This window comes from Pseudoliparis swirei, chromosome 20, assembly GCF_029220125.1.
Source record: "Pseudoliparis swirei isolate HS2019 ecotype Mariana Trench chromosome 20, NWPU_hadal_v1, whole genome shotgun sequence".
NCBI lineage: Eukaryota > Metazoa > Chordata > Actinopteri > Perciformes > Liparidae > Pseudoliparis > Pseudoliparis swirei.
This window is the reverse complement of record NC_079407.1, coordinates 403,628-415,997: the sequence shown is the minus strand read 5'-3', so window position 1 is coordinate 415,997 and position 12,370 is coordinate 403,628. Positions and strand designations below refer to the sequence as shown.

The 12,370-nt window shown below is 52.5% G+C and overlaps 1 protein-coding gene across 1 annotated transcript; it reads right to left on the bottom strand.

Moving 5' to 3' along the window:
- Window positions 1-665: 665 nt before the first annotated feature.
- On the bottom strand, window positions 666-11,866 carry rnf168 (ring finger protein 168). The gene is made up of 8 exons (XM_056441020.1): window positions 11,695-11,866; window positions 11,049-11,200; window positions 9,182-9,380; window positions 8,957-9,024; window positions 8,726-8,881; window positions 8,533-8,618; window positions 1,498-1,540; window positions 666-1,268 (listed from the first exon to the last, which is right to left on the bottom strand). Exons 2-8 carry the CDS (start codon window positions 11,175-11,177, stop codon window positions 798-800), a joined length of 1,152 nt encoding a protein of 383 aa, XP_056296995.1. The 5' UTR covers window positions 11,178-11,200; window positions 11,695-11,866; the 3' UTR covers window positions 666-797.
- Between the last annotated feature and the right edge of the window lie 504 nt (window positions 11,867-12,370).

Here is a 12,370-nt window from a genome sequence, read left to right as displayed (position 1 = left end):
ATAGAGCAGCCTGATCATAAGGAGTTGACTTAACAGACTTATAGAACAGCCTGATAATAAGTTGATCTAAGAGACTTATAGAGCAGCCTGATAAGGAGTTGACCTAAGAGACTTATAGAGCAGCCTGATCATAAGGAGTTGACCTAAGACTTATAGAGCAGCCTGATCATAAGTTGACTTAAGAGACTTATAGAGCAGCCTGATCATAAGGAGTTGACCTAAGAGACTTATAGAGCAGCCTGATCATAAGGAGTTGACTTAAGATACTTATAGAGCAGCCTGATCATAAGGAGTTGATCTAAGAGACTTGTAGAGCAGCCTGATAATAAGGAGTTGACCTAAGAGACTTATAGAGCAGCCTGATCATAAGGAGTTGGCCAAAGACTTATAGAGCAGCCTGATCATAAGGAGTTGACTTAAGAGACTTATAGAGCAGCCTGATCATAAGGAGTTGACCTAAGAGACTTATAGAGCAGCCTGATCATAAGGAGTTGACTTAAGAGACTTCTAGAGCAGCCTGATAATGTGTTGACTTAAGAGACTTCTAGAGCAGCCTGATCATAAGGAGTTGACCTCAGAGACTTATAGAGCAGCCTGATCATAAGGAGTCAGGGCAAAGCGATCTACAGGAACCACATCACCAGATCACTGACCACTTGTATTGATTATAATCTAATTTAACTTTAATCTGAGAAAACAAAAAGTTTCAAACAAACTTATTTTTCACAGGATTTTAGAGAAAAAACAACATTTGAAACATAATCATTTCCAAACATCAAATGAAGCGTCTGTTTAATTTATTCTAAAAGTGTTGCAGTCCGAGGTGATGAGTCAGAAGGGGCCTCTAGGACCTCAGGCAGAGTGGCTTGTCTTCTGTTGGAGGAGGGCTTGGACCTCTTGGTGGGGGGTCTGCTGTCCTCCCGTGGGCGGAGCAGATACGGGTCAGAAGAGCCTCTCCGCCGGTCAGTGGCTCTGTGCTTCTCCTGCTGGTACAGCTCCTTCTGCAGAAGTAAAGCTAGCCGCCGGTCCTCCTCTTCCTGCTGCTGTCTGCTCACAAGCTCCGCCTCCAATTCAGCAAACCCAAACGAGGCCGGCCCCCCCACCTCCAGAGAGGGGGAGGCGCCACAGCCTCGTTCGGTGACCTTCCCTTCCTCCGACGTCTCCGGCTCCGACCCTTCTCCAGTCATGTGACTCCTGGGAGTCTGGAGCTCCGGCGAGGCCGCCGCAGGAGGTGGTCCGGCTGTCTGTGGGGGGGGGAGGATGTTCTCCTGAAACACAGGAAGTCAAACAAGTTTTAAATTCATACATGTTTTCAGGGTAAATCACTTTGACCTCCATGCAGAGCTTCAGGAGTAGTGGGCGGAGCCTCAGGAGCAGTGGGCGGAGCCCCTCTCTCAAGCAACAGTTAGCTTCGCATAACATTGACACCATCAACCACAAAGACCACTTCATGTGGAGCTGGCCCTTTAAAAGGTTAAAGAACACCTGTTGGAGTACCTTGTTGGCCAGGAAGCTGCTAGAGGGAAGAGGGCTCAGGAACCTGGGAACAGAGACCACATGAGACCACATGAGACCACAAGGGACACGCAGAGACCACATGAGACCACAAGGGACACGCAGAGACCACATGAGACCACATGAGACACGCAGAGACCACATGAGACCACAAGGGACATGCAGAGACCACATGAGACCACAAGGGACACGCAGAGACCACATGAGACCACAAGGGACACATGAGACCATGAGACCATGAGACCACAAGGGACACATGAGACCACATGAGACCACAAGGACACGCAGAGACCACATGAGACCACAAGGGACACATAAGACCACATGAGACCACAAGGGACACGCAGAGACCACAAGAGACCACATGAGACCACAAGGGACACGCAGAGACCACATGAGACCACAAGGGACACGCAGAGACCACATGAGACCACAAGGGACACGCAGACCACATGAGACCACAAGGGACACAGAGACCACATGAGACCACAAGGGACACGCAGAGACCACATGAGACCACAAGGGACACGCAGAGACCACATGAGACCACAAGGGACACGCAGAGACCACATGAGACCACAAGGGACACGCAGAGACCACATGAGACCACAAGAGACCACATGAGACCACAAGAGACCACATGAGACCACAAGGGACACGCAGAGACCACATGAGACCACAAGGGACACGCAGAGACCACATGAGACCACATGAGACCACAAGGGACACGCAGAGACCACATGAGACCACAAGAGACCACATGAGACACGCAGAGACCACATGAGACCACATGAGACCACATGAGACCACATGAGACCACAAGGGAGACCACATGAGACCACATGGGACACAGAGACCACATGAGACCACAAGGGACACGCAGAGACCACATGAGACCACAAGGGACACGCAGAGACCACATGAGACCACAAGGGACACGCAGAGACCACATGAGACCACAAGGGACACGCAGAGACCACATGAGACCACAAGGGACACGCAGAGACCACATGAGACCACAAGGGACATGAGACCACATGAGACCACAACAGACCAGACCACATGAGACCACATGAGACCACATGAGACCACATGAGACCACTAGGGACACGCAGACCACATGAGACCACATGAGACCACAAGGGACACGCAGAGACCACATGAGACCACAAGGGACATGCAGAGACCACATGAGACCACAGGACACGGGACAGAGACCACATGAGACCACAAGGGACACGCAGAGACCACATGAGACCACAAGGGACACGCAGAGACCACATGAGACCACAAGAGACCACATGAGACCACAAGGGACACGCAGAGACCACATGAGACCACAAGGGACACGCAGAGACCACATGAGACCACAAGGGACACGCAGAGACCACAAGAGACCACATGAGACCACAAGGGACACGCAGAGACCACATGAGACCACAAGAGACCACATGAGACCACATGAGACCACAAGGGACACGCAGAGACCACATGAGACCACAAGGGACACGCAGAGACCACATGAGACCACAAGGGACATGCAGAGACCACATGAGACCACAAGGGACACGCAGAGACCACATGAGACCACAGGGAGGACATGAGACCAGAGACCACATGAGACCACAAGAGACCACATGAGACCACATGAGACCACAAGGGACACGCAGAGACCACATGAGACCACAAGAGACCACATGAGACCACAAGGGACACGCAGAGACCACATGAGACCACAAGGGACACGCAGAGACCACATGAGACCACAAGGGACACGCAGAGACCACATGAGACCACAAGAGACCACATGAGACCACAAGGGACACAGAGACCACATGAGACCACAAGGGACACGCAGAGACCACATGAGACCACAAGGGACACGCAGAGACCACATGAGACCACAAGAGACCACATGAGACCACAAGGGACACGCAGAGACCACATGAGACCACAAGGGACACGCAGAGACCACATGAGACCACAAGGGACACGCAGAGACCACATGAGACCACAAGGGACACGCAGAGACCACATGAGACCACAAGGGACACGCAGAGACCACATGAGACCACAAGAGACACGCAGAGACCACATGAGACCACAAGAGACCACATGAGACCACAAGGGACACGCAGAGACCACATGAGACCACATGAGAGACCACATGAGACCACAAGGGACACGCAGAGACCACATGAGACCACAAGGGACACGCAGAGACCACATGAGACCACATGAGACCACAAGGGACACGCAGACCACATGAGACCACAAGGGACACGCAGAGACCACATGAGACCACAAGGGACACGCAGAGACCACATGAGACCACAAGGGACACGCAGAGACCACATGAGACCACATGAGACCACAAGGGACATGCAGAGACCACATGAGACCACAAGGGACATGCAGAGACCACATGAGACCACAAGAGACCACATGAGACCACATGAGACCACAAGGGACACATGAGCACCACATGAGACCACAAGGGACACGCAGAGACCACATGAGACCACATGAGACCACATGGGACACCACATGAGACCACAAGGGACACAAGAGACCACATGAGACCACAAGGGACACGCAGAGACCACATGAGACCACAAGAGACCACATGAGACCACAAGGGACACGCAGAGACCACATGAGACCACAAGGGACACGCAGAGACCACATGAGACCACAAGGGACACGCAGAGACCACATGAGACCACAAGGGACACGCAGAGACCACATGAGACCACAAGAGACCACATGAGACCACAAGGGACACGCAGAGACCACATGAGACCACAAGGACATGAGAGACCACATGAGACCACAAGGGACACATGAGACCACATGAGACCACATGAGACCACATGAGACCACAAGGGACACGCAGAGACCACATGAGACCACATGAGACCACAAGAGACCACATGAGACCACAAGAGACCACATGAGACCACATGAGACCACATGAGACCACATGAGAGCACAAGGGACATGAGAGACCACATGAGACCACAAGGGACTAGAGACACATGAGACCACATGAGACCACAAGGGACACGAGAGACCACAAGAGACTACAAGGGACACATGAGACCACAAGAGACCACATGAGACCACAAGGGACACGCAGAGACCACATGAGACCACAAGGGACACGCAGAGACCACATGAGACCACAAGAGACCACATGAGACCACATGAGACCACAAGGGACACGCAGAGACCACATGAGACCACAAGGGACACGCAGAGACCACATGAGACCACAAGGGACCACATGAGACCACATGAGACCACAAGAGACCACATGAGACCACAAGGGACACGCAGAGACCACATGAGACCACAAGAGACCACATGAGACCACAAGGGACACGCAGAGACCACATGAGACCACAAGAGACCACATGAGACCACATGGGACACGAGAGACCACATGAGACCACAAGGGACACGAGAGACCACATGAGACCACAAGGACACGCAGAGACCACATGAGACCACAAGAGACCACATGAGACCACAAGGGACACGCAGAGACCACATGAGACCACAAGGGACACGCAGAGACCACATGAGACCACATGAGACCACAAGAGACCACATGAGACCACATGAGACCACAAGAGACCACATGAGACCACATGGGACACGCAGAGACCACATGAGACCACAAGAGACCACATGAGACCACAAGAGACCACATGAGACCACATGAGACACGCAGAGACCACATGAGACCACAAGAGACCACATGAGACCACAAGGGACACGCAGAGACCACATGAGACCACAAGGGACACGCAGAGACCACATGAGACCACAAGAGACCACATGAGACCACAAGAGACCACATGAGACACGCAGAGACCACATGAGACCACATGAGACCACATGAGACCACAACAGACCACATGAGAGAGACCACATGAGACCACAAGGGACACAGAGACATGAGACCACATGGGACACATGAGACCACATGAGACCACAAGAGACCACATGAGACCACATGAGACCACAAGGGACACGCAGAGACCACATGAGACCACAAGAGACCACATGGGACACATGAGACCACATGAGACCACATGAGACCAGACCGCATGAGACCACATGAGACCACAAGAGACCAGACCACATGAGACCACATGAGACCACATGAGACCACATGAGACCACATGAGACCAGACCACATGAGACCACATGAGACCAGACCACATGAGACCACTGGTCTCCATGGAACCTGCTCATGAGACCACTGGTCTCTATGGAACCTGCTCCACTGGTCTCTATGGAACCTGCTCCCGTACTGGTCTCTATGGAACCTGCCCTGTACTGGTCTCTATGGAACCTGCTCCTGTACTGGTCTCTATGGAACCTGCTCCCGTACTGGTCTCTATGGAACCTGCTCCCGTACTGGTCTCTATGGAACCTGCCCCACTGGTCTCTATGGAACCTGCTCTGTACTGGTCTCTATGGAACCTGCTCCCGTACTGGTCTCTATGGAACCTGCTCCCGTACTGGTCTCTATGGAACCTGCTCCCGTACTGGTCTCTATGGAACCTGCTCCCGTACTGGTCTCTATGGAACCTGCTCCCGTACTGGTCTCTATGGAACCTGCTCCCGCACTGGTCTCTATGGAACCTGCTCCCGTACTGGTCTCTATGGAACCTGCTCCCCGTACTGGTCTCTATGGAACCTGCTCCCCGTACTGGTCTCCATGGAACCTGCTCCCCGTACTGGTCTCCATGGAACCTGCTCCCCGTACTGGTCTCCATGGAACCTGCTCCCTGTACTGGTCTCTATGGAACCTGCTCCCTGTACTGGTCTCCATGGAACCTGCTCCCCGTACTGGTCTCTATGGAACCTGCTCCCCGTACTGGTCTCTATGGAACCTGCTCCCTGTACTGGTCTCTATGGAACCTGCTCCCTGTACTGGTCTCCATGGAACCTGCTCCCCGTACTGGTCTCTATGGAACCTGCTCCCTGTACTGGTCTCTATGGAACCTGCTCCCTGTACTGGTCTCTATGGAACCTGCTCCCTGTACTGGTCTCCATGGAACCTGCTCCCTGTACTGGTCTCTATGGAACCTGCTCCCTGTACTGGTCTCTATGGAACCTGCTCCCTGTACTGGTCTCTATGGAACCTGCTCCCTGTACTGGTCTCTATGGAACCTGCTCCCTGTACTGGTCTCTATGGAACCTGCTCCCTGTACTGGTCTCTATGGAACCTGCTCCCCGTACTGGTCTCTATGGAACCTGCTCCCCGTACTGGTCTCCATGGAACCTGCTCCCTGTACTGGTCTCCATGGAACCTGCTCCCTGTACTGGTCTCCATGGAACCTGCTCCCTGTACTGGTCTCTATGGAACCTGCTCCCTGTACTGGTCTCTATGGAACCTGCTCCCTGTACTGGTCTCTATGGAACCTGCTCCCTGTACTGGTCTCTATGGAACCTGCTCCCTGTACTGGTCTCTATGGAACCTGCTCCCTGTACTGGTCTCTATGGAACCTGCTCCTGTACTGGTCTCTATGGAACCTGCTCCCTGTACTGGTCTCTATGGAACCTGCTCCCTGTACTGGTCTCCATGGAACCTGCTCCCTGTACTGGTCTCCATGGAACCTGCTCCTGTACTGGTCTCTATGGAACCTGCTCCTGTACTGGTCTCTATGGAACCTGCTCCTGTACTGGTCTCTATGGAACCTGCTCCCTGTACTGGTCTCTATGGAACCTGCTCCCGTACTGGTCTCTATGGAACCTGCTCCCGTACTGGTCTCTATGGAACCTGCTCCTGTACTGGTCTCTATGGAACCTGCTCCCTGTACTGGTCTCTATGGAACCTGCTCCCTGTACTGGTCTCTATGGAACCTGCTCCCTGTACTGGTCTCTATGGAACCTGCTCCCTGTACTGGTCTCTATGGAACCTGCTCCCTGTACTGGTCTCTATGGAACCTGCTCCCTGTACTGGTCTCTATGGAACCTGCTCCCTGTACTGGTCTCCATGGAACCTGCTCCCTGTACTGGTCTCCATGGAACCTGCTCCCCGTACTGGTCTCCATGGAACCTGCTCCCTGTACTGGTCTCCATGGAACCTGCTCCCTGTACTGGTCTCCATGGAACCTGCTCCCTGTACTGGTCTCCATGGAACCTGCTCCCTGTACTGGTCTCTATGGAACCTGCTCCCTGTACTGGTCTCCATGGAACCTGCTCCCTGTACTGGTCTCCATGGAACCTGCTCCCTGTACTGGTCTCTATGGAACCTGCTCCCTGTACTGGTCTCTATGGAACCTGCTCCCCGTACTGGTCTCCATGGAACCTGCTCCCCGTACTGGTCTCTATGGAACCTGCTCCCCGTACTGGTCTCCATGGAACCTGCTCCCCGTACTGGTCTCTATGGAACCTGCTCCCCGTACTGGTCTCCATGGAACCTGCTCCCCGTACTGGTCTCCATGGAACCTGCTCCCCGTACTGGTCTCTATGGAACCTGCTCCCCGTACTGGTCTCTATGGAACCTGCTCCCTGTACTGGTCTCTATGGAACCTGCTCCCCGTACTGGTCTCTATGGAACCTGCTCCCTGTACTGGTCTCTATGGAACCTGCTCCCCGTACTGGTCTCTATGGAACCTGCTCCCTGTACTGGTCTCTATGGAACCTGCTCCCCGTACTGGTCTCTATGGAACCTGCTCCCTGTACTGGTCTCTATGGAACCTGCTCCCCGTACTGGTCTCTATGGAACCTGCTCCCCGTACTGGTCTCTATGGAACCTGCTCCCCGTACTGGTCTCTATGGAACCTGCTCCCCGTACTGGTCTCCATGGAACCTGCTCCCCGTACTGGTCTCTATGGAACCTGCTCCCCGTACTGGTCTCTATGGAACCTGCTCCCCGTACTGGTCTCTATGGAACCTGCTCCCCGTACTGGTCTCTATGGAACCTGCTCCCCGTACTGGTCTTGGTGCAGCCTCGTCCATCCCACCAGTGGTCCCTGAAACAACAAGTGGACCTACTTCTCCATCTGTCCTCCGCTGACCCCTTTCTTCTTTTTCATGGCTGGAATGACGGCAGCAGGACCCTGAGAGACCGGGACCGGGTTCTGGAGGAGGAACAAACTATGAATGAAAACGCTCTATCTGGTCTCCACCAGGATCCAGGACCTCAAGAGGGACCTGGACTTCAGCCCCACCAGGATCCAGGACTAACCAGCTGGCTGCTGAGCTGTCGGGCCAGTCTCTCATCGTCTTGGCGCCTCCTCGTCTCCTCCCGCTGCAGCTCCTCCTCCTCAGCCAGCAGTCTGTGGATGTAGTCGTCACTGGCCCGGCTCTCCTCCTGGTCCAGGACTCGCTTCTCCTCCGTCAGCTGACCACAACAAATGACATGTTACGAGCAGGAGGGACCCAAACCCAGACGGACCCGAACCCAGAATGGACTCACCTTGGAGACCTGGGCCTCGTATTCCTGCTTCAGCTCTCCAGGCGGACTCACTCTCGGAGAGCACACACACACACACACACACACACACACACACACACACACACACACACACACACACACACACACACACACACACACACACACACACACACACACACACACACACACACACACACACACACACACACTCAGGATCCGTACAGTCAGACAGTATTATGGGATGTCTGCGTGCGGTACCTCCGGGCTCGTCCTCCCCGGTGAGGCGGCGCTGACACTGCAGAGGGAAGCGGGTCTGGATCTGGTCCCACAGCTGCTGGTCCACCAGAGTCCGGTTCCTGCTGTTCAGGCGAGCCCACGTAGAAACCCTCCTCCTGCACAGCGGGCAGCACAGCGTGGCTTTGTCCACGGACTCCAGGAAGCAGGCCTGGAGGACGAAGACCTCGATGAAGACCAGGTGTGTGTGTGTGTTACCTAGCAGAAGGTGTGTGTGTGTGTGTGTGTTACCTAGCAGAAGGTGTGTGTGTGTTACCTAGCAGAAGGTGTGTGTGTGTGTTACCTAGCAGAAGGTGTGTATGTGTGTGTGTGTTACCTAGCAGAAGGTGTGTGTGTGTTACCTAGCAGAAGGTGTGTGTGTGTGTCACCTTGCAGAAGGTGTGTGTGTCACCTTGCAGAAGGTGTGTGTGTGTGTGTGTGTGTGTCACCTTGCAGAAGGTATGTGTGTGTGTGTTACCTAGCAGAAGGTGTGTGTGTGTGTTACCTAGCAGAAGGTGTGTGTGTGTGTTACCTAGCAGAAGGTGTGTGTGTGTGTGTCACCTTGCAGAAGGTGTGTGTGTGTGTGTGTGTGTTACCTAGCAGAAGGTGTGTGTGTGTGTGTGTTACCTAGCAGAAGGTGTGTGTGTGTGTCACCTTGCAGAAGGTGTGTGTGTCACCTTGCAGAAGGTGTGTGTGTGTGTGTGTGTGTGTCACCTTGCAGAAGGTATGTGTGTGTGTGTTACCTAGCAGAAGGTGTGTGTGTGTGTGTTACCTAGCAGAAGGTGTGTGTGTGTGTGTCACCTTGCAGAAGGTGTGTGTGTGTGTGTGTCACCTTGCAGAAGGTGTGTGTGTCACCTTGCAGAAGGTGTGTGTGTGTGTGTGTTACCTAGCAGAAGGTGTGTGTGTGTGTGTTACCTAGCAGAAGGTGTGTGTGTGTGTGTTACCTAGCAGAAGGTGTGTGTGTGTCACCTTGCAGAAGGTGTGTGTGTGTGTGTGTGTGTCACCTAGCAGAAGGTGTGTGTGTGTGTGTTACCTAGCAGAAGGTGTGTGTGCGTGTCACCTTGCAGAAGGTGTGTGTGTGTGTGTGTCACCTTGCAGAAGGTGTGTGTGTGTCTCACCTTGCAGAAGGTGTGTGTCACCTTGCAGAAGGTGTGTGTGTGTGTGTGTCACCTTGCAGAAGGTGTGTGTGTGTGTGTTACCTAGCAGAAGGTGTGTGTGTGTGTGTGTGTTACCTAGCAGAAGATGTGTGTGTGTGTGTGTGTGTGTCACCTTGCAGAAGGTGTGTGTGTGTGTGTGTGTTACCTAGCAGAAGGTGTGTGTGTGTGTTACCTAGCAGAAGATGTGTGTGTGTGTGTGTGTGTGTCACCTTGCAGAAGGTGTGTGTGTGTGTGTTACCTAGCAGAAGGTGTGTGTGTGTGTGTGTGTTACCTAGCAGAAGATGTGTGTGTGTGTGTGTCACCTTGCAGAAGGTGTGTGTGTGTGTGTGTCACCTTGCAGAAGGTGTGTGTGTGTGTCACCTTGCAGAAGGTGTGTGTGTGTGTGTGTTACCTAGCAGAAGGTGTGTGTGTGTGTGTTACCTAGCAGAAGGTGTGTGTGTGTGTCACCTTGCAGAAGGTGTGTGTGTGTGTGTGTGTCACCTAGCAGAAGGTGTGTGTGTGTGTTACCTAGCAGAAGGTGTGTGTGTGTGTTACCTAGCAGAAGGTGTGTGTGTGTCACCTTGCAGAAGGTGTGTGTGTGTCTCACCTTGCAGAAGGTGTGTGTGTGTCACCTTGCAGAAGGTGTGTGTGTGTGTGTGTGTTACCTAGCAGAAGGTGTGTGTGTGTGTGTGTGTGTGTCTCACCTTGCAGAAGGTGTGTGTGCAGGGCAGGGTCACCGGCTCCAGGAACATCTCCAGACACACGGGACATCGACAGTCGTCCAGAGACAGAACTCCTTCTCTCCTTCCGTCGGACACCTTCACCTCCCTCATCCTCAGGGGGAGGAGTCAGGAGACTGAGACAGTACAGGTGAGAAGACCAAGACACACCACACACAGTACACAGAGACAGGTACACAGATACACTGAGACACAGAGACATGTACACAGAGACAGAGACATGTACACAGAGACATGTACACAGAGACACAGAGACAGATACACAGAGACATGTACACAGAGACAGGTACACAGAGACATGTACACAGAGACATGTACAGAGACACAAAGACACAGAGACATGTACACAGAGACACAGAGACATGTACACAGAGACATGTACACAGAGACATGTACACAGAGACAGGTACACAGAGACATGTACACAGAGACAGGTACACAGAGACAGGTACACAGAGACATGTACAGAGACACAAAGACACAGAGACATGTACACAGAGACACAGAGACAGGTACACAGAGACACAGAGACAGGTACACAGAGACCGGTTCCGGTGAACGGTCATACGTAGTTCTCAGGACTGTGACGCGGTCACTCCCTTTAGCTCACCTGTAACACTCAAGTTGATGCTAACGCGTTAGCGCTAACTGTTCGCACGGGAAGGATCCAGCTAACTCGAGTTAGGGTTAGCGGTAACCGGAACTACCGGGAACCGACGTGAAGACACCGAAGAGCCGCGTCTTTTGGCACAGAGCGCATGCGCACAGTCTGTGTGCTGGCTTCGAGCAGAAAGGGCTGCTTCCCGGAAAACCGTAAAGTACAGCTTCTTTCAACTTTACGACAGTTCACATTAACGATGTCACTTTACGGACCATTCAGGTTGGGCTTTCCCTCATAATCTAATCCACTCGCTCTCAACCAGTGATGTCCAGCACTGGGCCATCAGTGTGTGGTTTAGAATAGAACATATACAATTCACTTTACAAACTTACATTTATATTTAATTGATTGATTCAATATTTATTAAATAACAATTTACTTTTTTTTTAATGGATACTAATTATAAATATATTTTGAAAAGAAATCTCCCTCTCTAATGGAGCCAGATGAACAATAGATGTCATGTGACCAGATGAACAATAGATGTCATGTGACTAGATGAACAATAGATGTCATGTGACCAGATGAACAATAGATGTCATGTGACCAGATGAACAATAGATGTCATGTGACCAGATGAACAATAGATGTCATGTGACTAGATGAACAATAGATGTCATGTGAC